Source organism: Rhinolophus ferrumequinum, chromosome 24, assembly GCF_004115265.2.
Source record: "Rhinolophus ferrumequinum isolate MPI-CBG mRhiFer1 chromosome 24, mRhiFer1_v1.p, whole genome shotgun sequence".
NCBI classification, from domain to species: Eukaryota; Metazoa; Chordata; class Mammalia; order Chiroptera; family Rhinolophidae; genus Rhinolophus; species Rhinolophus ferrumequinum.
Window position 1 is genome coordinate 11509861 of NC_046307.1, and position 23533 is coordinate 11533393.

The 23533-nt window shown below is 36.5% G+C and overlaps 2 protein-coding genes across 5 annotated transcripts; one reads left to right on the top strand and one right to left on the bottom strand.

The window, feature by feature from the left end:
• LOC117016423 (F-box/LRR-repeat protein 21) lies at positions 1-12271 on the top strand. Of its 2 annotated transcripts, XM_033095647.1 has the most exons (8): positions 1-139; positions 525-581; positions 2222-2380; positions 3726-3821; positions 6018-6372; positions 6839-6961; positions 10600-10771; positions 11356-12271. In XM_033095647.1, exons 4-8 carry the CDS (start codon positions 3739-3741, stop codon positions 11997-11999), a joined length of 1377 nt encoding a protein of 458 aa, XP_032951538.1. In that variant the 5' UTR covers positions 1-139; positions 525-581; positions 2222-2380; positions 3726-3738; the 3' UTR covers positions 12000-12271. The 2 variants fall into 2 exon arrangements, with proteins under 2 accessions (XP_032951538.1, XP_032951539.1); XM_033095648.1 differs by lacking the exon at positions 3726-3821.
• On the bottom strand, positions 7401-23486 carry LECT2 (leukocyte cell derived chemotaxin 2). Of its 3 annotated transcripts, XM_033095649.1 has the most exons (5): positions 23244-23486; positions 21659-21755; positions 20106-20251; positions 19487-19561; positions 16883-17351 (listed from the first exon to the last, which is right to left on the bottom strand). In XM_033095649.1, the coding sequence occupies exons 1-5, from the start codon at positions 23287-23289 to the stop codon at positions 17185-17187; spliced, it is 531 nt and encodes a 176-aa protein (XP_032951540.1). In that variant the 5' UTR covers positions 23290-23486; the 3' UTR covers positions 16883-17184. The 3 variants fall into 3 exon arrangements, with proteins under 3 accessions (XP_032951542.1, XP_032951540.1, XP_032951541.1); XM_033095651.1 differs by lacking the exons at positions 16883-17351; positions 19487-19561 and adding an exon at positions 7401-7593; XM_033095650.1 differs by lacking the exon at positions 19487-19561.
• Positions 23487-23533: the final 47 nt, after the last annotated feature.

Consider the following 23533-nt stretch of genomic DNA (forward strand, 5'->3'; position numbering starts at 1 on the left):
CTCCCGAGGCTTCGCCAGCAGCCCGCCGCCCACAGCCACCTGCGGGACAGCCACCTGGAGCGCGCACTGGGCGGGCCGGCTCCCGCCGCCGCAGCCCGTCCCGCGAACGCCGGGGCACGAAGGGACATACCGTTCAAAGGTAGCATTTCCTTCTGGGGGTCGTGGTGGTCGGAAGAGTGAGCTTCAGCTGGCTTGGAAGCCGCGGGCGGGACCCCGGGTCCAGCTTCGGGCGACTGGTGATTGGGGGACGCGGAGGTGCCCGCGGGCAAGGCGCTTTCTCTGGGACCCAGGAGGCGTGACCTGGTGTCCTTTCTCTGGGCCATCCGAGGCGTGGGGGACCCCTGAGGAGCGACCCTAGCCCGGCTGGTGGCCGGAGCCGGCCTGTAACGCTGTCGCCCACCCCAAACCCCGCAGCTGCCGTCACACACACCAGAGGCAGATCTTGATTTGCTCCGAGATCGGGGGGTCTGTGGGTTTCACCGCCCAGTTCGTTTCTGGCTTCTTACGTGGCGGTCTTTCTGCAGGGCTAGCACGGAAACCGGGTCCCTGAGGTCAGACGTCTTCTTGCTCATCTTCGGAGGGTAAGCTCTGAAAGGGTTGTCGGCACCCGACCCTCTCTGTCATAAGTGCCTTCGGCGATGCTTGGAGTCTGTGTAGTTGCTGGAAACGCTAAATGGTTACGGAGACGTGCGGTCGCTTTAGCTCGCCTCCTTGAAGTGCTCTAGTTGACAGGAGGAGCGATTAAGAGTTCATATTTGCCACAAAGACGTGAACGTCCACGAGAAAAGTAGACGCCCGCCTTGCCTGTGAGTTGGAAGCATCTACACACTTGAAAAGTTTTGTCTTTGGCACCTGTGCCCAGAAACTTTCCCCCCCGAATATTAAGTGGAATAAATTATGATCATTTTCGCTCAGAAAAATGTTGCCAAATGCTTTCTCGAATCCTTTGTATTGTTAGATGCCTTAGTCTCCCCTTCACTAAGCTGGGACTCCCTATTTCACAAGGCTTCCCTGCAGGGGGCCTGGCCTGGTGTCCTCACGCCCCAATCTCTTCCAGAGCCAGGGAGGACAGGTGGGAAACTGAGGACAGGGAAACAGCTGCCCTTCAGGGATTCTAACGCATTGCCCGCTTCTAGTTCTGTGTATCCCTTGCATCTCAAGAGATGCTTTGAATCTACATATAGGAGTATTCTGAAAACATCAGTTTGTCATGAGTCATGGAAAAGCAAACATACCTATTTTAAAATTAAAAGATTTTAAAAAGATAAGTATATCAGTATCACAGGGAGACTTTTGAGAAAGTATAGAAAAATGGCTAAATCAATAAGATGTAAGAACACCAAAACGCTGGCAAACACTGCGTTAGGAAAGATTTGTTTGACATAAATATTTTTTCTCTTTTGTTCTGTTGAAACCTTAGTGATATCATTTGACTTTCCCATTTTTAAAAACAAATGTAGGTTTTAGGTGTAGGAAGGAACTTAGAGGTGGGTTGCAAAGAACATAAATATTTTTGACAACATTCCTAAAAATTATGTTTCGTCCTCTGCTTGGGTTATATTTAGTGGGAAGAGGTGTATTAGAAAGCTGTGTGTTTTGAAGCTGTATTTTGGGACAAATCTTCAGCTTTCCTGGCCAGGCCACACGTCCCTTGTCATTTCACTGACGGCTAGGATTTCAAACCCCATAACAGAGATCATCAGCCTGTGGTGGCAGCAATCTGATTTCTCTGTGTGTCACTTTAGAAAGGAGATTAAATACAGGACATTTGCTAATTACTTCCTGTTCATTTTCATCTTGCCACTTCCAACAAACTTGTGTAGCTTTTTAGATAGTTTTGAATCTTTGTTCTGTTATTTGTAGTATTTACACACTATTTCCAGTGTTGTGACAGTTGAAAACTCGAAACTTCACTTTTAACCATTCTGGAAGATCCTGGTGATGGTGCAGAAGACAGTTGCTTCCATTGCCGCCACCAGTTTAACTTTGGATGTTTAGTTTTTCATCTAATCTGTCTTTGATTGTTTTTCCCTCAAGAATACTGTGGGAGATTTCTTACTTTTAGAGGATCCAATTCACATGGTCACTTGATCCACTAAATTAGTAAACGTATCAAAAAAAAAAAAAGGGAATTGGGTTAGGGTGGTTAGTGAAGCCACTAAGTGGACTTTGAGTCATTATATTCTTTTCCAAATGCTAACAAACCTGTTTTGTACTCCAGAATTGTGCTAAAGATCACTGTCAAGCTTGCTCATCTCTCCCTTTCTGGAAGTATGGCTTATCACTTGATGGGATCCTGTACTCTGGTTTTGTCTTCTATCAGTCCTCACAATTTCAGATAGTGACTCTGAAATAGCAATCAAGTTCCTTCAGCAACCAGGTAAATAATTCATCTGATCCTAAAGACTCCAGTGAACTGATCTGAGATAGGTACTTGCATACTGTCTTCTCATGGGTCTTAGGTAGTAATTCCTTAGCCATATATCCTTGGCAGATTACTTCATTATTTTTTAACATAAAGAATGGCCTCTAAACCCAAAATTAGCTAGATTGGTAACTCGGTAGAAAAGTTTCTGCAGTAAATAAAATTGTGTGTCATCTGGTTAGGAGAATACAAGTCACTTGACTTATCTTTCTCTTATTTGTGGTGTTCCTCTAAAAGGCTGCCTGATAGCTCCTTTCTGCCTACTTCTGCAGTAGACTATAAAGGAGAGAGAGCCAACCTTGCTATTGTGTGGAAAACAGTGGTTTGGATAATAGTAGAACAGATGGCGGTGGAGGAAGATCAAATTGTGGATACTGGTCTTTAATACGTTCTTCTTGTCTGTCCTCCAAAGCTCTCTAATTTAGGAGTAAAATTCAGAGGTTGAGAGCTGGCAGGTGGTAGGTAGTAGAGATTTAAGAGAAGAGTATAGTTGATTGATACTTGCTTCCTTCACCTCCCCTGTGTAGTTTAGTTTGGCTGACAAAAGTGGCAGAACGCAGTTATTTATTTTTTTACTTTATGATGTTGATTCATGATGCCAAGGCAGTGAGTTTTATCCTGGTGTAGACCAGTTATTATTTTCTTTCATGTCCATAAACTGTCCCCAACTCTGACAAGTCACTGTGCCTAAAATTGACCAGACCACAGAGAGAATATGAATGAGTAAATTAAGTATGACTGAATCAATTATATCTACCAGTATAAGTGAAAAATTTAAAAACCACAGAAGCATGTGTTCTGTTAACAGCAGACTAGTCAAACAAATTATGTTCATATGGAAATGATAAATAATAAAAGTTATGTCTGCTTATTTAATTATTATAACTGTAGTGGTATTATGTGCTGCTAAAAACTGGAACTGAATGATTTACACAGCCTATAAATAAATAAATGTCATCATGGACCACCTTAAATTTTTTGTAGTATCTCTCCATACATCTTCATTAAAATGTGAATTTTCAGAGCCCTTTGACTGATCTACCTTCCATTTTGTAGAGCTTCAGGTGTAACTCCTGGCAAGTGTTGCAATATTTCCACTAATTAGGCTAGTTTTTCTTTTTCTTTTTTTTTTTAATGGACAGGTTTCCTTCTGGGTAGAAAAAAAGTCTGGGAATCAATAATTTCCTAACAAAAACTTTCAACATCTACAATGATATATAAATATCCTAAGCTTAAAAATGATTGGCTTTTTACTTATACATTCTGATGAATGTGTTTTTGTGGTATTTTGCCAAGCTAGGTAGTGAAATCAAATGGATGTTGGTGAGTACCACATGGCAGCAGTTACTTCATTTCGTTCATTCAGAGTGAACTGTAACTTGGAAGCCTTCTTTAGGTAAGAAAGTTAGTAGTTTGAAAAAGAAGTGATCAGTTTTTTAAAATCATATATGTTTAGGCTGGAATTTTTATATCATTTTCAAGCTAAGAAAGATCAATTTGTCTTGCACTCTAAAATATAGTTTACTGATACTCATCACTATAAAATTATTTTATGTAAAAGTAATGATTTCCGGATGAGTTGTATGCTCTGAAAACCAGTGTACACAGGGAAAAAGAAAACTTAAATGTTTAAATGTTATTTTTAATGGAATTATTGGCACATAATATCCTTTAGTTACGAATGGTGATTCTGTCAGTAAATTGGCAATTTAATGATTTTACGAAATAAATAATTTTAACAATCGATACTACACATAGTCAGATTTAATATATAGCACAATTTTTTTGTTTAGAATTGCAAGGCAATTTTCTAACCTGGCATTTGGTTGAAGTCTTTGTTTTATTTTTGGCTTCATTGCTTTTCTAGTGAGGGATTATCTTCGGGATAACTTTTTTGGTAATACCTTAGTGAAATTTTAATTATCCATTCTGTAGGCTACCAAATAAAACAAGTACAAGCAAACTATCACTAAATGTGCTTCACATCAGAGTTTAGAATCCAGTGTCCATTCCTTTACCTTCCCTCGGCTATCACACTTCATTTTAGGGAATTAGCATTAAAGAATAGATCAACCCTTTCAAAAGAGCATATGCTTTGACCTGTTGACATCAGCACGTTCATATTTCATTGTGTTGCTTGGACAAGTTGTCAGTCATGCAAGTAATTTTAGTCAGATTAAAATATGTGTAGTAGCTCTTTTGCCCTATGCTTGAGATAGAGCTTTGCCGCTCTTTGTGCTTTCCATTTCAGTTTTCCAAACCCTACAGATGATCTTTCCTTTTGTTCAGTGACTAGGTCAGTCCTGCTTCTGGGATCCAACTCTAGGTTGTGGTTAAGAAAAGTTTCACATCAGACAGAGTGACTCACAAGACAGAGACATTTACGTATTAAATAAATATTTCATTAGATTTAAAGGTATGTTTCAGTTATGACACGGAATCTTCCACATATGCACTCCTAGCATTCAAAGGTGAAAAAAGAATTAAGTAGTCAAGCACAGTTAAATAAAATTCAGAATTACTCTTACTATTATTTTGCTCCTCAGATAATTGTATACTTGAAATACTTTGGATTCTTCGGTAAAATATATATACAAGATAACCCAATATACTTGGCTGTATCTGGACCTGAAATTTGTTGGAATTTAGTTGCATCGCAAGCTGACTAATGCCTGGAGATTCATCGTTTCTTTTTGTTGGGGAAGAATGCTGTCTGTTTTGCTATTTTACATTGGCTGGTGAGGGTCAGCTGTGTTACTTACACAGACATTGTCCCTGCTGTATCTAATTTTTCTGGAGTTCCTGTGTCTTGGGTATCATTTGAAAATTGTAACAGATCATTTGACTTTTTGTTAGAATTGCAATTCAACTTAATGAAATTTGTTCAGAAAAATGCACTGGACAGTTTAAAGTAGCAACAACTGCGATATTTATTCAGCACTTACTATGTGCTGTCATTTAAGATACTTTAATCCTCACAACAACCTTATGAGATTGTACTGCTGTGCTCCCTGCTTTTCAGCTGAGGAAACTGAGCTTAAATTAATTTGTTCAAACAAGAGCACATGGTTAGTCAATGGCAGACGTGGGACTTAATCAGACCTATGCTTTTAATTATGCATTACAGTCTCCCAGACCCTCCAGGAGTTCCCAGCACAATTGCAATGTGATGCTTCCTTCTTTGTAGGAGATAGTAAGAACACAATAGTTGGCCATGAATAAAACCTGGGACATACACAGCTTTCTTGGACATTTCCTCTTGAAAGCCTCTTCAACCACCCGCTCCCCCATACAAACTCAATTACATACTATTGCCTTATTTTTCTATTGCTACTTGTCCCAATTTCAGAGATGGCATTTATCACTATATTTCACCATTTGACCACAGTTCTTTGAAAACAAGTTCTCTCTTACTTATGTTGTGTCTCTAGCACCTAGTAATACCTATCAAAGCATAAATATGGAAGATAACTTTTTAAATGGTCTTAAACTGTTTTTCATTTTCTAATGTTGTTATTCTATACAATTAGGGCACAAATACATGATGGAAATGGGGAAAAAATGATCACTTACCATTTTTTAATGTTTACAGAATGAAGAGGAACAATTTATCTGTTGTGAATAAATTTGTCCAGTCTTCACCAACAGTGAAACAGCCAAAACTTGGGTTCTACTCTTCTCTCAACCAGACTGTTCTGCCCGACTGGGCGAGTTTGCCTCACCATGTAGTGTTACGCATTTTTCAGTATCTTCCTTTAATAGACCGGGCCCGGGCATCTTCTGTATGTAGGAGATGGAATGAAGTTTTTCATATTCCTGACCTTTGGAGAAAGTTTGAATTTGAACTGAACCAACCAGCTACTTCATATTTTAAGTCCACTCATCCTGATCTCATTCAGCAGATCATTAAAAGGCATGCAGCCCATCTCCAGTACGTCAGCTTTAAGGTAAGAAAATTAAGCATTAAATAGAAACCATAACTTATATTTTAACTTTTTTTATATCTAGATCCTTGTATTAAAGCAGTCAGTGAATTTTGCAGAAATTTTATCCCAAACTATTTCCTGTTTCTCTGTAGTTTTTTTCTGTAGTGTCTATTTGCGTAGATAGAGATGTAGAACTTGCGCTAGATTAAGTAACTTAAACTTCAGTTTCCTTCACCTGAATGTGCTATTATTAAAATTCAGGTCTTTGTAAAAAGTTTGAAAGCATGAAGTGCTTAGAAAGTTAATTTGCCATCATTTCTATTTCTCACTTTTATCAGAGACATTCTGTATAAAGAAAAATACACTAATTTATAGCTTGAAGGGGTTAAATACAGTTTTGTAGTTGAATTGTATTAAATAATTGTATTGCCAGTAATGTGCTGATAAGTTACCTTCATGAAATTAAAATTGTAAATTGTCTTTCGAGGTTGACAGTAGTACTGAATCAGCAGAAGCTGCCTGTGATATCCTTTCTCAGCTGGTAAATTGTTCTCTCCAGACCTTGGGTTTGATTTCAACAGCCAAGCCGAGTTTTATGCATATGTCAAAGGTAAAAATGCTCTGCTTTTTTGGTGAGATGTGCTAAAAATTCTTAAATATGTCAAACTAGCAGAAAGGATTCTTTTCCTACAAACAATATATCCTACTTGTGTTCAAAGAATTACTGAGAGCAGTTTTCTGTTGACTAGCACTTAGTTTTTGCTGAAATAGCTTAGGCATGGTTTCGTTCTTTAGATATATTTTTTAATTTTAGGAATTGTTTCCCAGTAAATGTCATTAATGTCAAATTGAGATGTTATACAACTTTCAAGTGCCAGTTTATGCAGTTACTTTGAGTATAGGGTGTGTAGGGCCAGTAATGGATGTCTTTTCCGTAATTTCTATAGTGTCGCCATAGGAGGTGAAACAACATAATATTTAACTAAGCGAACTATATTAGTTAGGATGATGTTTGAGTTCATATAGTAGAAATTCCAAAATAACAGTGGCCTAAAAAACATAACCAAAGTTTATTTCTCTTACGTTAAAGAAATCCCTAGATAAGACAGTCCATAGCTGGTATAAAGTGGTTTGGAACCCAGGCTTCCTCCAGGTACTCCGTTCTCTCCAAGGTGTTTTCTTCATTTTCAATGCCCAAGGTGACTTTCTGAGCTCCAACCATCACGTCCTTATTCTAGACAGCTGGATGGAAGAAGTGGGGAAAGAAGGGTATGACCTCTTCTTTTGAAGGAGACTAGCCATACGTACCCCATGAGACTTCTCTTTGTCTCATTGGCCAGAACTTAGCCCTGTGGCCACACCAGATTCCTGGGAGGCTAGGAGTGTTTTAGCTGGGTGGCAACGTGCTCAACTAAATACTGGGACTAGATTACCAAAGAAGAAAGGATGAATGGGTGTTAGAAAGCAACCGCAGTCTCTGCCACAGAAACTAATAACTGTCTTCTCTTCACTCAGGCTTCAGCTTGAATGCTACCTCCTCAGGCCTTCCTTGACTACTTTTGCTAAAACAGCACCGACTCCTCCAGTTACTCTCTACTGTATTACAGTATCTTAGTTTCTTTATATCATTCATCAGTACTTGAAATTACCATATTTATTTAACATGTGTACTCTATTCTCCCGAGACCAAATCATAAATTCATTGAAGGCAGGGATTCTATTTTGTTTATTTACCATCATAAACCCAGAATTAGAATAGTGCCTGATATACAGAGGTGCCAAAAAAAAAGTATACACATTTTAAGAAAGGAAAAAACTGTATTACGATTCTAATACAATGAGTGACGCTAGCATTCATTTGATTATCGCCATCTTTTGAGCGAGCGTCATGCTACACATCGCTACCGTAATTGAATTCAACTTCGAAAAGTAATAGATAACATCTCTTAAAATGTGTATATTTTTGAGCACCCCCAGTATATTATAATAAGCACTAAATTATGGTTCTCAGTAAAACTGGCTAATGGAAACCTTCCTATAGAAGAGGATCTTCTCTAGTAGCATCTTTCTCTCATAAACTGGGTCATGGCTCTCTTACAGCATGCATTGCTGCTAGCCTGTTTATCGTTTTAAGAGATTGCTTAAAAAAATGGGTCATTTGGGGATTAGAGTCATATAAGTGAGCAGATGGAAACTTACTTCCAGTTATTTCCTTGTTTATGAACTATGGAATCAGATTAGCCTGAAATTCTTAGATTCTAAGCTGTCTCTAATGTTGCACATCGGCTTCCAGGGCCAGCTTCTTGGTTAGCTGATGCAGTCACGGAGTGAGGCACCTGTGATTAGCAGGCTGCCTTTCAGGCTCTGCCTCTGCAGTAAAATGAGCTATGTGGCTTCTGGCAAAGTTGTGGATCTCCCTGAGCCTCAGTTTTTTCATTTGTAAACTAAGGAAAAATAAGATAAAAGTACAGCATTTTGCTAGGCATAAATAGTGCTAAACGAATATATTGTTACTATAATAAAATATGTACAGGTTTCCCCTGATATCCGAAAGCAGAGTGTTCCTGTGAAACCTTTTGGAAGCAGAAATGGCATAAAGCAAAGAAGCAATTGTCTTAAGACACATCTTACTAACAGAAACACAGAACAAATTGAGATGAAGCTGAATTTGAGGTGAAGCTGTGCTCACAGACACAGCTCAAAACGATGGCAGCTTGATGCTGAGAGGCTGAGTGTAGTTCCCCCAGAGAAGGAGCTTGTTGGGGCCTCACTCCCTGCTTGCATTGTGCGCTGCCTCTAGAACGCTTCACTGCAAAACAAATGCTGAACGAGATTTTTGCTTTTTGCCTTTTTCGTAAAAGGGAAAATCCTCTTCAGATTCCTTTTGGTTAGTGAATACAGGTACTAATGTAGGTCTTTTGTAAAAGTGAAGTGGCATAATGTGAACTTTCAAAAAAGCAAGGGATACCTGTACCCTAATGCTTAACCGTGTCCTTCAGGACAAAAAGAGTCTATTGTGAGTTGATTAAAGGGAAAACAAACTTTATATTTCTTAAGAAAAAAGAGTGATGTATTTACATCTCTCTCATAATTTTTGGCACCATAAAATTTAATAAAACGGTCTAGCGATCCACCAGTTAAAAATCTGTGTAAATCGATTAACAATTAGTATAAACCAGTAAGTTTTGTTATAAATGAATTAAGCTTTATAACCAATTTGATCATTCTAATAGAGACATAGAATGTTTGGTCAACTCCAAATTGATTTTGAAAAAGGAAAAATGATCATGCATGAATTTTGTTCCAGACTTTCTGTGCCCAAAAATACTGGATCTGAAAACTTTTGAACTTCCACCCCTTTCAAGTTCAAACTATAAATAAGCTTTAGTTTGTTAATCTTCAAAACAGAGAAAGTTTTCAAAACATTTCTTTGTTTAATTTGCTAGCAAAAAGCAGCTCACTAAGGAATATGGCATCATTTATTCATCAACGAATATTTATTGACCTGCTATATGCCAGGTACTATTTTAGGTGCTGAAAATACAGGAGTAAATAAACAAGATAAACATTTAATATCTTCTAGGGCAAGGTTGAAAAGGTACAGATTGTAAATATTTTCGGCTCTGCAGCTCATATAGTTTTGCTGCAACTCTATTGCTGCCGTATTACTCAACTCTAGCACTGTAGTGTGAAAGCAGACATCGAAAGTACATTGTTGAAGCAGCATGGCTATGTTACATACCATCACTTTAATTATGGACACTTAAAGAACTTCATATAATTTTCATGTGTCACAAAATATTCTTTAAAACATTCTTTTCAACTAAATAAAAATGTAAAAACCACTTTTAAATCAGGAGCCATACAATAACAGACCATGGACTGGATTTGGCTGGCGGACCATAACTTGCCAACTCTTATTCTAGGAAATAAATATAATTATATCCTTTCAATATTGAAAACTAAATCCTTTTAAGATTGAAAATAATTGGCAGACACGTTTATGAAACCTTTGAAACTTTTTCCTTTGTTATCATTCTACTTATGAAGTAAAAAGGATAAAAAACTATACTTTCTTATAAACATTTCTACTACTGGCTGATGGTACTATGGAAAATAGTAATATGTTGATTGTTTTTACTATGTTATTGTAAGCATATGTTGATATAATTGTTTTAATGAATTATTTGATTGAAGTTGTAGATCTTTAAATAATGTCTTCGTAATTTTTTCTTATTTCCATGCAAGTCTCATTTTGTGTCAGCACTTACAGTTGTTTTTGTCAACTCAAAATCATTATCGTCAATCAAAATTGAAGACACACCAGTGGATGATCCTTCACTGAAGATTCTCGTGGCCAATAATAGTGATACTTTAAAACTCCTAAAAATGAGTAGCTGTCCTCATGTTTCATCTGATGGTAGGTTATATATTTCTTAAAGCTTGTGTGATATTTTTTATTGTAGTAATAGTAACAATGCAGTTTCTTATTGAAAACTACATGCTTATGAAACATAATTCATTAATCATTTTTCAAAAGAAGTTTTTTGTTTTTTTTTAACATTTATTTAAGTGTGTTTTTCCAGGACCCGTCATTCCAAGTAAATAGTTGTTTCAATCTAGTTGTGGAGGGCACAGCTCACAGTGACCCATGTGGGGATCGAACCGGCAACCTTGTTGTTAAGAGCACTGCACTCTAACCAACTGAACTAACCAGCTGCCCCCCACAAAAGAAGTCTTAATTTGCAAGTTAGATATAGTTTAAATTGCTTCTCTTAAGAGTATTTTATATATGTATATAAATACATATATATATACACACACACACACACACACACACATATTTACCATATGTATAATTATATATATATATTGGTATCCATCTCCTGAGAAATCAGATGTCTATTTTAGCAATTAATAAATAACTAATACCAAATTTAAATTTACAAAATGTTATATTCGTGTGATTCTTTGTTCTTAAGCATTTTTTCCCATTTCCCACAGGAATCCTTTGTGTGGCGGATCACTGTCAGGGCCTTAGAGAACTGGCATTGAATTATTACATGCTAAGTGACGAACTTCTCCTGGCACTTTCAAGTGAGACTCATGTTAACCTAGAACATCTTCGGATTGATGTTGTCAGTGAAAATCCTGGACAAATTGAATTTCATTCTATTAAAAAGCAAAGTTGGGATGCACTTATAAAACACTCCCCTGGAGTTGATATTGTCATGTACTTCTTTTTATATGAAGAGGAATTTGAGACATTCTTCAAAGAAGACACCCCTGTTACTCATCTTTATTTTGGTCGTTCAGTAAGCAAAGCCATTCTCGGACGGATAGGTCTTAACTGTCCACGACTTATAGAGTTAGTGGTATGTGCCAATGGTCTTCAGACTCTTGATGATGAACTTATTTGTATTGCTACACACTGTAAAAACTTAACAGCTTTGGGCCTCAGTGAATGTGAAGTTAGCTGTAGTGCATTCATTGAGTTTGTAAGACTATGTGGGAGAAGGCTAACTCAGCTGTCTATCATGGAGGAAGTTTTGATCCCCGATGATGATTGTGGCCTAGATGAAATTCACACTGAAGTCTCCAAATACCTGGGAAGAATATGGTTCCCTGATGTCATGCCTATTTGGTAGTTGACTACCAACGATTCTTAACTTTTTTTTATCAGTAAGATTGGCTTCTTTCAGTCTATGCAAATGTAGATTTTAAGATGTGTTACTGAACTATTTTAGGTAAAAACTGTGTTATTGTTTGAAAAAATACGAGAAATTTGAAAAGCCAGAAATTTTCGTAAATAGAGCACAGAGACTTTGTTGCTATGCTAAAAACTACAGATGGTTTCTAGGTAAGTTCCTTAGCCTTCCTTGAAGGCATACTTTGCCTTGCTAAATACATGTATAATATTGAGCTTTAAACTCTCTAAATTATGCCATTTACAATTTTATATTAATTGTTTCTGTTTCATCTTGGTATTAATATATTTTTCAAAATATTTAGTATTAAAAACTAATAGTAAAATCGAAACATAGATGCAAAGGCTGACTTAATTGTACTTCACTTTTAGCACTATATAAGATCATATTATGATTTAATAAACAACTTTCCAATACACTTGGAACTCTATTATATTAACTTAGGGAGAATTGGCATTCAGTTAAAATTAAATAATGCTAATTCATTTTATGAAGATACTGTGATTGTTAATTGATTAAATATACTACTGAGATTTAAAAAAGTAAATTTGCTAAGTGTGTTTGGGAGGGAATCAGTATGTACTGACCTACTACTATGTATCAGAAACAGTGCCGTATCTTATGCAAAAGTGATCTTATACTTCAATCAGGAACACAGCTAAAACTCCTTAATGGCTATGTATTGACTTTAGGATGAAGACATATCTTTAAAATGACCTGCAAAATCTCACAAGGTCTGTCTTCTCCCTACTTTGCGCTCATTTCCTTCCCACCAAGCTGCCTCTTGCCCTTCTGCTTCCATGCTCTTTCAGCTCCTTAAGACTGCCATGCATCCCCTAGTCAGAGGCATCTGTACATATTATTCTTTCTACTTCGATTACTATCTTTGCTCCCTTGGATCTTTCCTTTAGCTGTCTCAGGGAAGCCTCTGTGACGCTCAGCACTCTGGGACTTCCTTTGTGGTGCTTGTCATTACTGTCATTTGCCACTTGTATGATTGTCTGCTTATTCCATTGTACTGTAAACTCCATCAGTGTCAGATCACTGTTGGGTTTTACTCGCTGTTGTATTCTCAGCATCTAACATACCATTTAGCACCATCGTAGGCACTCTTTCAATTTCACTTAACTACTTTCTTTTTCAAACTTGTTGCCCTAAATCTTCCCCCCACCAGTATCTTAAATTTCTTTCTAAGAAATCAATGAAACTAAAAAAATTCAAAATATGTTTACTATTTTCCTGTTTTGAATATTTTTAATTAGAATTTTTTTTAATATTCTCACCTATTAGGAAATTAGCATACATTATGATTTTTAAGTGGTGATTTAAAAAAAAAAATAGCACGTTATATCCCTTTATTTAGAGACTGTACTTGTACATGCATTCGCACCACTGTACCACATTCTTTGTCACTGTGAGCTCCGTAAAAGCAGGCATTTCATCCCATTCACCTTTGAGTTCAAAACTCTCAAAACAGTGTGTAGTACATTAGTATACACTAAATAAATTCTAGTGGAACTGATATTACTGGTTAAAAAATAAAACCAATTTCTTAAGACAGTTATTACTATTGCAGATTACATCATGTATATATACCTTAAGATTTCAGCAGAGTGCAGAAGCAGTATATAATAGGGAACTTAAAGTCTGATGAGAATAACAGAACAAACAAACATCAAGGAAATGGCATAACTGATGGAAGGTCAGGCTGGTTGGAGATCAGAGTAATGCTGGAAATACTGAAGAGATAAATCTCCAGTCTCACCTGGTATTAAAGTACAAAGGGTGCCAAAAAAAATGTATACACGTTTTAAGATAGGAAAAAACTATTACAATTGTAATAATATATACCAATAACAAAAGATGAATACAAGTCCTGTATATCCCCTTTTTTATTTTTGGCGCCCCCTGCATATGTACTTGAATGGTAAGATGATAGAATGCCAGCGGTGTTTGCATTAGAGAATAATGAAGCAAGACAGGGAGGAGCTAGAGAAGGGAGGTCAAGGAGGAGTTTATCCCCATAGCCCACCAGCCTAGGGAGACAGTGAGTACCAGTGGCCTCTTTTACCTCGAATAAGAATTTGCTGCTCTAAATAGTGGTTTTTAGAGGCCCAGGAGTCAAACCTAGTGAACTGAGAACTATAATGACTCTCAGCAAAACTCAGAGTAAAACTGGTCGGTCTGACTTACTGGGTTGATAAACTGAAGAGCATTTTTAATATGGCCAACAAGATGAGGAAATAGGATATTTCTGGTGCTTCAGCTAATGAAATGTCTCCATTCACTTTCATGGAAGTCCATGAAAAGTACTGTTTACCTAAGATTAGAGGATTCTAGGTAAATGAAAGAGTTTGATATCAGATGAATTTTGAGCTTTAGGCTTTTAAAAATATTTTGGTAAACAAACTTGTTCATCTTAAAAATGTTTCTTTGTATGTGTTAAAGGGTTCTGGGAAAGTTAGGATAATTTTGTGGGCAAAATATAAATGGACAGAATGGGAGAAAAAGTTCTATTGTAGGTTGTACTGAAAAAAACACAAAAACATGATCCTCAAACAAATTTTTTTTCCTTCCTTATACCCTTCTTGGCCTCATTTGTATTGTACTAAATATTAGAGAGATGGGCAGATTATAAAGATACACGTATTGCTGTCAATATGCCACTAAATGTGATAAATGTTGTCACAAGGATGTAAGAATTCTTCCCTCTCTAGGCCTGGCCTCTTCCATTAAGTTAGTACTTCCACTAAATTAGTTCCCTGCAAGAAACTCAAAACATTTTCTAAATAAAAATTGATTTTGTTCACATTATTTACAGTCAGTGAACCTAACACTTGACACCAAAAATTATAAGTATATATTATAATCACTTTAAAGAGAAATAAGTTATTTAGTACTATTACTTCTCTGTCATTTGAATTTTTACAATATTTTAATCTAAGGGGAACATTTTGGCACACAAACCTAAAAGAAAAGGGAAAAACAAAACAACAAAAAACAAACAAAATCACCTCTGATATAATGCACCAGAGGGCGCTGTATTCTATTCCTAAGAAGTCCTTTAGTCTAAAGTTTGCATTTCCATTCAACAGATCTGAGAGTGCTTGTGGAATACTAGGCAGAAGGCAACGTTCTTGCTCTACCTTGGGGAAGCTCTCCATTCCAGGTAATGAGTCTGGTTTTTAAAACAATCACTTCAGAAGATTGATTATTTAGAAGGCTAAGCATAGAGTTCATTGTTCAAGCATTTTAGAGCTCTTTAAACATTGCCTTTAAAGTCTGTGTGCTGTTTCCTTTTTCTGTGTTCTCAGTGGGGAGCACAGCCTTTGTCCTTTGAAAACAAATGTAATTTCTGGAAACAACCTAAAGTTATTTGGCACTAGGGGCTGAATAAGGTAGATAGATGATCAAACCAGACAGTGCTTGTTATTGTTTTTTCTTTTTCAACCAAAAATTAAATTCTTAATTCACTAGCCTTGTATAAGACTTTATGAAACAGTAGAGGATAGTATCTAACTGGGTATAAGAAATTACTAACTGTGTTATATAGACTCTAAACTATCTGAGAACCGTCAATAACTCTTCCTTTTTCCTGCACTCACCTGCTAGTCTTGTTACTTCTGTAACATAGTCGTAATAATAAATACTCATGAAATCACTTCCCAACTGTAAAACTATAGAATTAAGAGTAACTTAAATTTGTCTGTGTGGTCCTTCCCTATCCAGTTCTTAGGTAACCCGTGTTCATTATTTGCTTGATTTCCTTTTATATGTTTTTATCACATACTTGTTTGTTCCTAAAAATTGTGTTTTGGTTTTAATTTTTTTGATTTTATAAAAAGTATCATGCTATGTTTGGTCTTTTAGACTATTTTTTGGCTCAAAATTGTATTGCTATGATTCATCCATTTTGTTATGTTCGCTGAGATTCATTTATTATGACTGCTATATAATATTCTATAATTAACCACAATTTATTTGTCCATCTCACTGTTGATGGGCATTTGACTTGTTCCAGGTTTTGCTTGACAAATATTGATGTCCTGAACCTTCTTACACATATGTCCCAGTATACAACAGCCACTTCTCGCCAGTAGTGAAGTTTAATTACATTTTCCTCTAATATAGCTACACTAAGAATGGAGTCATTCTGCTGGAGTTTTCTACATTCTAAAAGGATTTAAGCAAAAAATTCATGAAGGGAGTGATGAATTCAACTTACTCATTTCTTACTGACTAAAATCTAGGGAGCCATATTTATTTCTGGTCCTTTGAACATTTGTGTGGTCTTATTTCCCCTTAATACCTTTTTCAACATAACCAGGAAAAGATAATATAGATATACAGTGATGTGTAGAAATAAGTAGCTCTGATATGCATATGGCTAGATGAGGCTGGCTGACTTGGTTCCATGAGGTACTTCAGGTTAGGATAGACCTTTTTCTCTTTCTAATACTCCCTGTAATACAGTCATACTGAAATCTAGAATATTACATATTTTCTTAGACTGCCATCATTCATTACCTAAGTCTACCACTTGTATAGTGTGGGAATGTTTGGATATAAAGACCAGCAAATTCTGTCTTATCCATGCAAGCAGCTCACAATCCAACCAATTTGATAAACCTGAGGATGTTGCTGAAATTCTCTACAACCTTAACTCGAAAGAATCCTTCAGTTTATTCAGTTAATATTTATAAAGTGTGTATGTATGTCTATCCTGTACAACACTCTATTCTTGTACCATACAAACAGTTCAGGCTTTTTTTTTTTCCCCAAGCACAAATCTAGTTTTAGAAGCGTTAAAAGTACAGTCTGGATCAGCTTGAATTTGTATGTTTATTTATCCTATGTATTTAGGACTAAGAAATCTTTAAAACAAAACAAACAAAAACCAAAGAACACCACCCCAGATCTCATAGGTTATAGAAAGGTCAGAAAGCCCTGAGAAGTTAGTTGACACGCAAAAACATCCAAATGGCAGTAAGCTGAAATCAAAATACTGTTTTCTTTCTTGCATTCATCATGTTTCTATTTGAACACAAATTTGAAAAGCAGGATATGCATTCAGGCTTTAAGAAAATGGCCTTCTATCTGGAAGATCTGGTCATTTGTCTTCCACTTACAGGTACACAGTGGGATCACTCAAGTCACAGTTTTCAATATGTATGTGGGATTGTATGCCAGGATAAACCTTCTGCAAAGGCAGTAGAGTTCCCAGTTTTTCTCCCTTCTTGATAGAACCTTTATATTTAATTGGCTTAATGTAGAACATTTTAATACAGAAACCTAAAAGAAAAGAAGTAAAATTATTCATTATCTGGGTTTTAATAGTCTTGAATCAGAAATTCAAAAAAATAAGAACAGAAATGGGGGGGAAAGGCAAAAAAAAACTGGAGGGTTGGTTGAACTTATTGAGGAGGTAGAAGAAAGTGACAAAATCATATCAGAAAAAACACAAAAATTGCAAGATGCCCAAGTAAGAATAGATTCAAATGAAAATTTCATAAAGACTTTGAAGAATAGCAGGAAAATACTAGATGACTAAGAAGACTGACCCAGAACAATATCAACTCTAAGGCATATTCTAATAAGCTATTAGACTTTAAAGACAAGGAAAAATGGAAACAACTGGCATAAGAATACAAATCTTCCTAAATTCCAAGAGAAAGATATTTTTTAAATAAAGAAGACCTGCCAAATGGAGAAATAGTTAATATAATACCATGATTATGACATAAGATAATATGACAATGTTGGGACCAAATATATGTTCTATCTATACATGTTAACCTTCCTATTAAATGGATTTTCTTACTGGCTCGAAAAGGAAAACCCAATTCTATGCTGTATACAATAAAACACGATAATTGAAAAATGCTAAAAATTAAGGGCTGGACAAATATTTGCCAAGAAAATGGAAGCCTGAAGGAAAACAGCGTTATGATTCTGTTACCAGAGAGTGGAATTCAAGCCCAAACCACTGAAACAAGACCAAAGAGGACACTTTATCACGCAAACCCAATGATGGTGCACTTGTTGCAACTATCCATGTACCATATAACAGAAACTATGTATATAAAGCAGAGACTACAGAAGATAGAAGGAGAAATAGATAGAAACCCATTAGTAGTAGAATACTTTAACACGTCTGTGAAAATAGGTCACGTGGACAGAAAACTAAGGCTACAGAATTGTGCTGTACAATATGGTAGCCACATGTGGCTAGTTAGCATTTAAAATGTAGCTAAGCAGAATTAGATGTGCTTTAAGTATACAGTACACACTAGATTTTGAAGATAGTACCAAAAAAGGTAAAATGTTAATTTTATATTAATTGTATTTTGAAATGAAAATATTCTAGAGATACTGGGTTAAGTAAAATACATTATTAAAATTAATTTCACCTGTTTCTTTTTACTTTCTGTGACTACTAGAAAATTGAAAATCACTTATGTGGCTTTTATTATATTCCTGTTGGATAGTACTGATATAGAAGATCTAAACAAAATCAATAAAATGTGTCTTACACATTTTATTACATACATTAAACATATATTACATATATAAAAACATATAGTATATATTTAACAGAATGTGTGCAAGATCTCTACACCGAAAACGAATACAACTGCTAATATAACAATGTAAGAAGATCTAAATACATGAAGGATATAACATGTTCATTGATTGGAGGACTCATTATTTTTAAGATATCAGTTCTTCTCAATTTGGTGTATATAATTAATACAAATCCTGTCAAAGTCCCAGGAGGATTTTCGGTGGAAATTGAAAACTAATTCTATAATTTGGAAATGCAAATGATCAAGAATTGCCAAGGCAGTCTTAAAGAAGAACAAAGTTAGAAGATTTATACAATCAGATATCAAGTTGTTTAAAGCTATTAAGTCAGTGTGGTATTTGCGAAATATTGACAAATGACTGATGAGACACAATAAATAGAAAGACCAGAAACAAAACCTCATATATTCAGACCCTGATTTATGACAAAAGATACCAAAGTGCAGTAGGGAAAACCTGGTCTTGTTAAGTTAATGGTACTGAGTCGATTAGATATCGATATGGTGAAAAAAATCTTGAGCCCTATCTCATTCCTTACTCAATTCCAGATGGATTATAAATCTAAATATGAAAGATGAGCAATAAAACTTATAGATGAAAACGGGAAGAATATTTTTATGATTTCAGGGTGACAAATGTGTCTTAAACAGGTAAGAAAAATGTATTAACAAAGGAAAATACTAAATTGGGATAAGAATGCAGGAATTAAAACTACATGCAAAAATATGGATGAATCTCACAAACGTGTGGAGTGAAAGAAACCTCATAAAAAGACTGCATGCTGTTTATTTATATCATTTTCAAAAACAGGCAAAACTGATATATGACAGACAAGTGATTACCTTCGCTGGGACTAATGACAAAAGGTAGCACCAAACGTCCCTGGGATATTGCTGATGTTCTTTTTCTTGATCCGGCTGCTGGTTACACAGATGTTTTCACTTTGGGAAAACTCATGGAGCTGTATACTTATGCTTTGTGCACTTTTCTGTGTGTCCCTTGTACCTCAATAGAATCAACACAACCAAACAACCAGACCTGGAGCGCTAGGAGACAGAGCTTTACCAAGAATATAGAGGCCTTTGTAAATATTTCACAGTCAGCTCTTGCAGAAATGCCAACATTTTTGAAGTGTGGGATTTGGGTAAATGAAAGTATCTATTCATGATGGTTAGTTTTGCTGAAAGTGATTTTGTTTGTAGATTGTTAAGCAAAACCACATGGGCCACAGAAAGAAAGCTCTCGGTCAGCTGCAGAGTCAGGTGGAACCTGTGCATAATGAAGACGATTTTAGGGAAAGGGGTGGAACATCCCTCAGAATGCTTTAGCTGTTGTCGTTTGGTACCATGTGTCCTTTGCGTTCTGGGATTTTACCATTTTGGAGGAAGTATGGAATATGCATTCAATAAACAAATACCAAACATCTCCATATGTGTCCCAGGCATATACACCACCTCTTACCTCTTCCAGATATCCGTACACCATTATTGATGGCATTTTTGTTTTTATAAGGTTTCTCCTGGCCCGTGATCATTCCGGTGAATGGTGCATACACAGTAGATCCATCAGAACACAAGACATCCACACCCTGATGAGGCCTGTGGTTCCTGGGATGTAGATAAGAATGAACAGACTGAGGAACTGGCCTGGGCGCCTTATTCCCAGGAATTTTTGAATTCCCAGGAATTCAAAAATTGAAACTGCTAGAACATGTGGGCATGTCCCAGGTTTCCTCCCTCTGTGCCACCCAATTTTAACGTCCTTCCCCGAAGGTAGTAAAAACCATGTTGTAAGGATTGAAGCATGGAAGGTAGTATTTGGTACTTGGGAAGCCTTTACAAAATATTAGCTATTATTATATGGCACTGGGGGGAAATGAGGCAATCCATATAAGTAAGTTTTATAGATACCTGAATCCTGACCCCTTCAAAGACCACTTAGAAAAGAATTGTCTTTCTATGGGAGCCTATCATAAAAGAATCGTTGTTACCCTTATTTTTCACTGAGAGATCCAGAAGTTATCATAAACATCATTTACTGTATATGCTGTTTCAATACAGTGAGTGACACCTGGGTTTATTAAAGTATATGGAGCGCAAACACAAAATGATCCCAGATTGTGAGATCTCTTGAGGCAATCTCTAGCAATCCTCACTGTTGTCACTATGCCTGCTTTTACTAGCCTCTTCTCCTTTCTAATAGGCTACTACCTGAAAAATGAGATTCACCAGGATTGTTGGAATTATGTGTAAAGCAACATTGAGCAGGTTCTAAACGAAGTCAAGTGCATAAACTTCAGGGTGTGTACTAACTGAGTCTTAATTTTGGCGATTCAGAGGCCATTTTCCTATATTTTGCATCTCTTAGGTATATTTCCAGGTATTTGAGGTTGTGTGGTAAGTAGTGTGTGTGTAAGTGAGAGTTCCACAAAATTAGGATGGAGATCAATAATGCAGTTGGACACATGGCTATTTCATCAGAGAGAGGTATTCCCAAGGTGGTCTGTGCATTACTGAAAATTCACAAGTGTGTCCCTCGTTGTTTGGTAGAAATGGCGTGCACAGGGCCAGTCTCTGGTGGCCAGCTCCCAGAGCCTGGGTCCGTAAACTGTGGTTGGTTTCATGGGAAAAGGATACAAGAGCCTGAATTCTAGTCCAGCCTTTGCCACCTCCAGCTGTGTTTGGTAGGTCTCTTACCCCTTTGATACCTCACTTCAATTTCCTCATCTATAAAATGGGATAGTAATATGTAATTTTCACCTTGGAAGAAAGCAGTGAGATAAGTCAATATGTGAAAACAATACATGAAAACTTAGTCCATACTTTGTTCCGATTCGGAGCCCATACTTGAAGCAGAGTTCTTGGAAATCGCTCCAAAGACAGTAATGTAACCGGTTTCATCTCTGAGTTTTCCTGCTGTCCGAGGGAGATGACCACGAACACTTGAGGAAACGTAGGGCAAGGACACTGAAAGAAGTTAAGAGCCCAAAGAATGTATGGGCTCTTTGAGCATACCTTTGAGCAGTGTACTGGCCACAGCCATGGCTGTCACACGTCCTGATCTCATTGGAAGACTTGCCAGCGCATATATTAGCCCATGGGCCAGCCAGTGCTAAAAAGGAGAAACATGAGACGAGATTTCCTGAACTCATGTATTTCCAGTCTCCACTTGCCTTATTAGTCTCCCAGTGGATTCTGAAAATCCTGTTTTAACTATAGTTTTTTCCCCCCAACTTTCTGTAGTTCATGGGAAGGTCTTCCTTTAACTCTTGATTCAGATGTAAAATTTTTCCCTGGCCACAAAAGTCTGTTTCATGACAGAGTCTTTGTAAATGTGTCTGGATATTACGATTAACTTTCATCATTATAGTTTCATATTATCCACTAATAAATGGTGTAAATTGCACTTTTCAAATTTTTTTTGTTCTTTGCTTGGCATGAGGACCACTATGTTTAGGTTAAGAAAAATAATCAAACAGCATGGCTCAAAGAAATACCTCCAGAAATTTAAAGTAACTTTGAAATGTTTCCTTATTGTTAGTCCTAACAATCAAATCCAAGGAATTGTTTGCATTAAAGGAGAAACAAACTCTGAGCTAGCAAAGTTTATTTAACACTAAATAAATCTCTTTCATATTAGCAAACATGGAAGCAGGAGATTCTTAGAAATAAGACCGTGTCAAACCAATTTAGCGTAGAGTGGAGTGAGGAGAAGATGAGGAAGGGAGGAGAAACAATTACATGAAAAATTATGAAGCAGTAAAACATGGAGGAGAGGGCAGGCTCTCTCTGTGTATTTTCTGCAAACTTTGTTTTACGTGCAACTTCACTTTAATAGAGTAAGCACTTGACAAATGTTCAATTGAATGCAATTTCCCAGATTTCCAATGTTAACATTCACAGAGAGACTGTTAGCAAAATCATCCTTTCACTTCAAACAAACAAAAACAGAAGCAAAAACCAAGAACCTGCCCATTAGATCGTTGATTTCATTTGACAGTATTTTACTATTCATTACTGTATGTGCTATGAGGAGAAGCCACAGCATATGGCCTCTAAGCATATTCTTTAATACACTTCTAAAAGATGAGTTTCGAAAGTCTGATACCTTGGCGCCAAGCTTCAAGATCAACATGTTGATCGAGATATATATACTACTATCATCGCTTTTACGAGTAATATTTATCCTTGGGAATTGGGGTATATACTAGACAACTTACTAATTTATTCAATTTTTCTCTCCCACCGTGACTGTTAAGGGAGTGCTCCCCTTGTTCTAATCCACACCAGTCTCTGTTACCAGGAATTTTCTAAATCAGATTCTTACACAAACTTTTCTTTTCTAATTATGTTCCAATTAAGTCCTAGACCAAGATTGGGAGACTTTTTCTTAAAGTCCTCCCGTTCCACTTGCATTAAAGAACCAGAATATGCAAGTGGAAATCATGGAGGATTCCCCCCTTGTATCCTTCCTATTCCATTTTTAGTAACCAAAGGCACACATTTGTGCTATGATTGTGCTACTGATGACTTTTAAATATATCCTTGAAATGAGTTTTTAAAAATTAGCCAAGATTCTAAAATTGTATTTTTGACTTACCAGTAGAAATCAAAACAGCCAAAAGGAAGACTCCTGTGGAAAACATTTGGCTTTTGTTTCCCTGTGACGTTCCTTCCTCTGATAAGTAGAACTGCTCCACACTCAAGTTTGAATAAATATTTTCTAGCTATTTAGTCTTAGAATTCTGCGTCTGTCCTTTCTTTAGTATAAAACAGAAAAATATAAGAATGAGCAAGTCAAATTCTAATACTCCACAGGTAGCTATTTGGTTCACATGTAGGACCTACATAAAGGCTTTTTGAACTGAAGAAGCAGCTGATTTTATTGGC

What these genes read in the sequence shown, in the direction of transcription:
- LECT2 (XM_033095649.1), bottom strand. Translation starts at nt 23,289, where the DNA reads ATGTTTTCCACAGGAGTCTTCCTTTTGGCTGTTTTGATTTCTACTG. An exon ending in GGCTGTTTTGATTTCTACTG is followed by an intron (nt 21,756 to 23,243) that starts GTAAGTCAAAAA and finishes TCTCCTTTTTAG; the next exon opens with CACTGGCTGGCCCATGGGCT. An exon ending in TGTACGGATATCTGGAAGAG is followed by an intron (nt 19,562 to 20,105) that starts GTAAGAGGTGGT and finishes TGTAACCAGCAG; the next exon opens with CCGGATCAAGAAAAAGAACA.
- LOC117016423 (XM_033095647.1), top strand. Translation starts at nt 3,739, where the DNA reads ATGGATGTTGGTGAGTACCACATGGCAGCAGTTACTTCATTTCGTTCA. An exon ending in GTTTTATGCATATGTCAAAG is followed by an intron (nt 6,962 to 10,599) that starts GTAAAAATGCTC and finishes TTTCCATGCAAG; the next exon opens with TCTCATTTTGTGTCAGCACT. An exon ending in TCCTCATGTTTCATCTGATG is followed by an intron (nt 10,772 to 11,355) that starts GTAGGTTATATA and finishes CATTTCCCACAG; the next exon opens with GAATCCTTTGTGTGGCGGAT.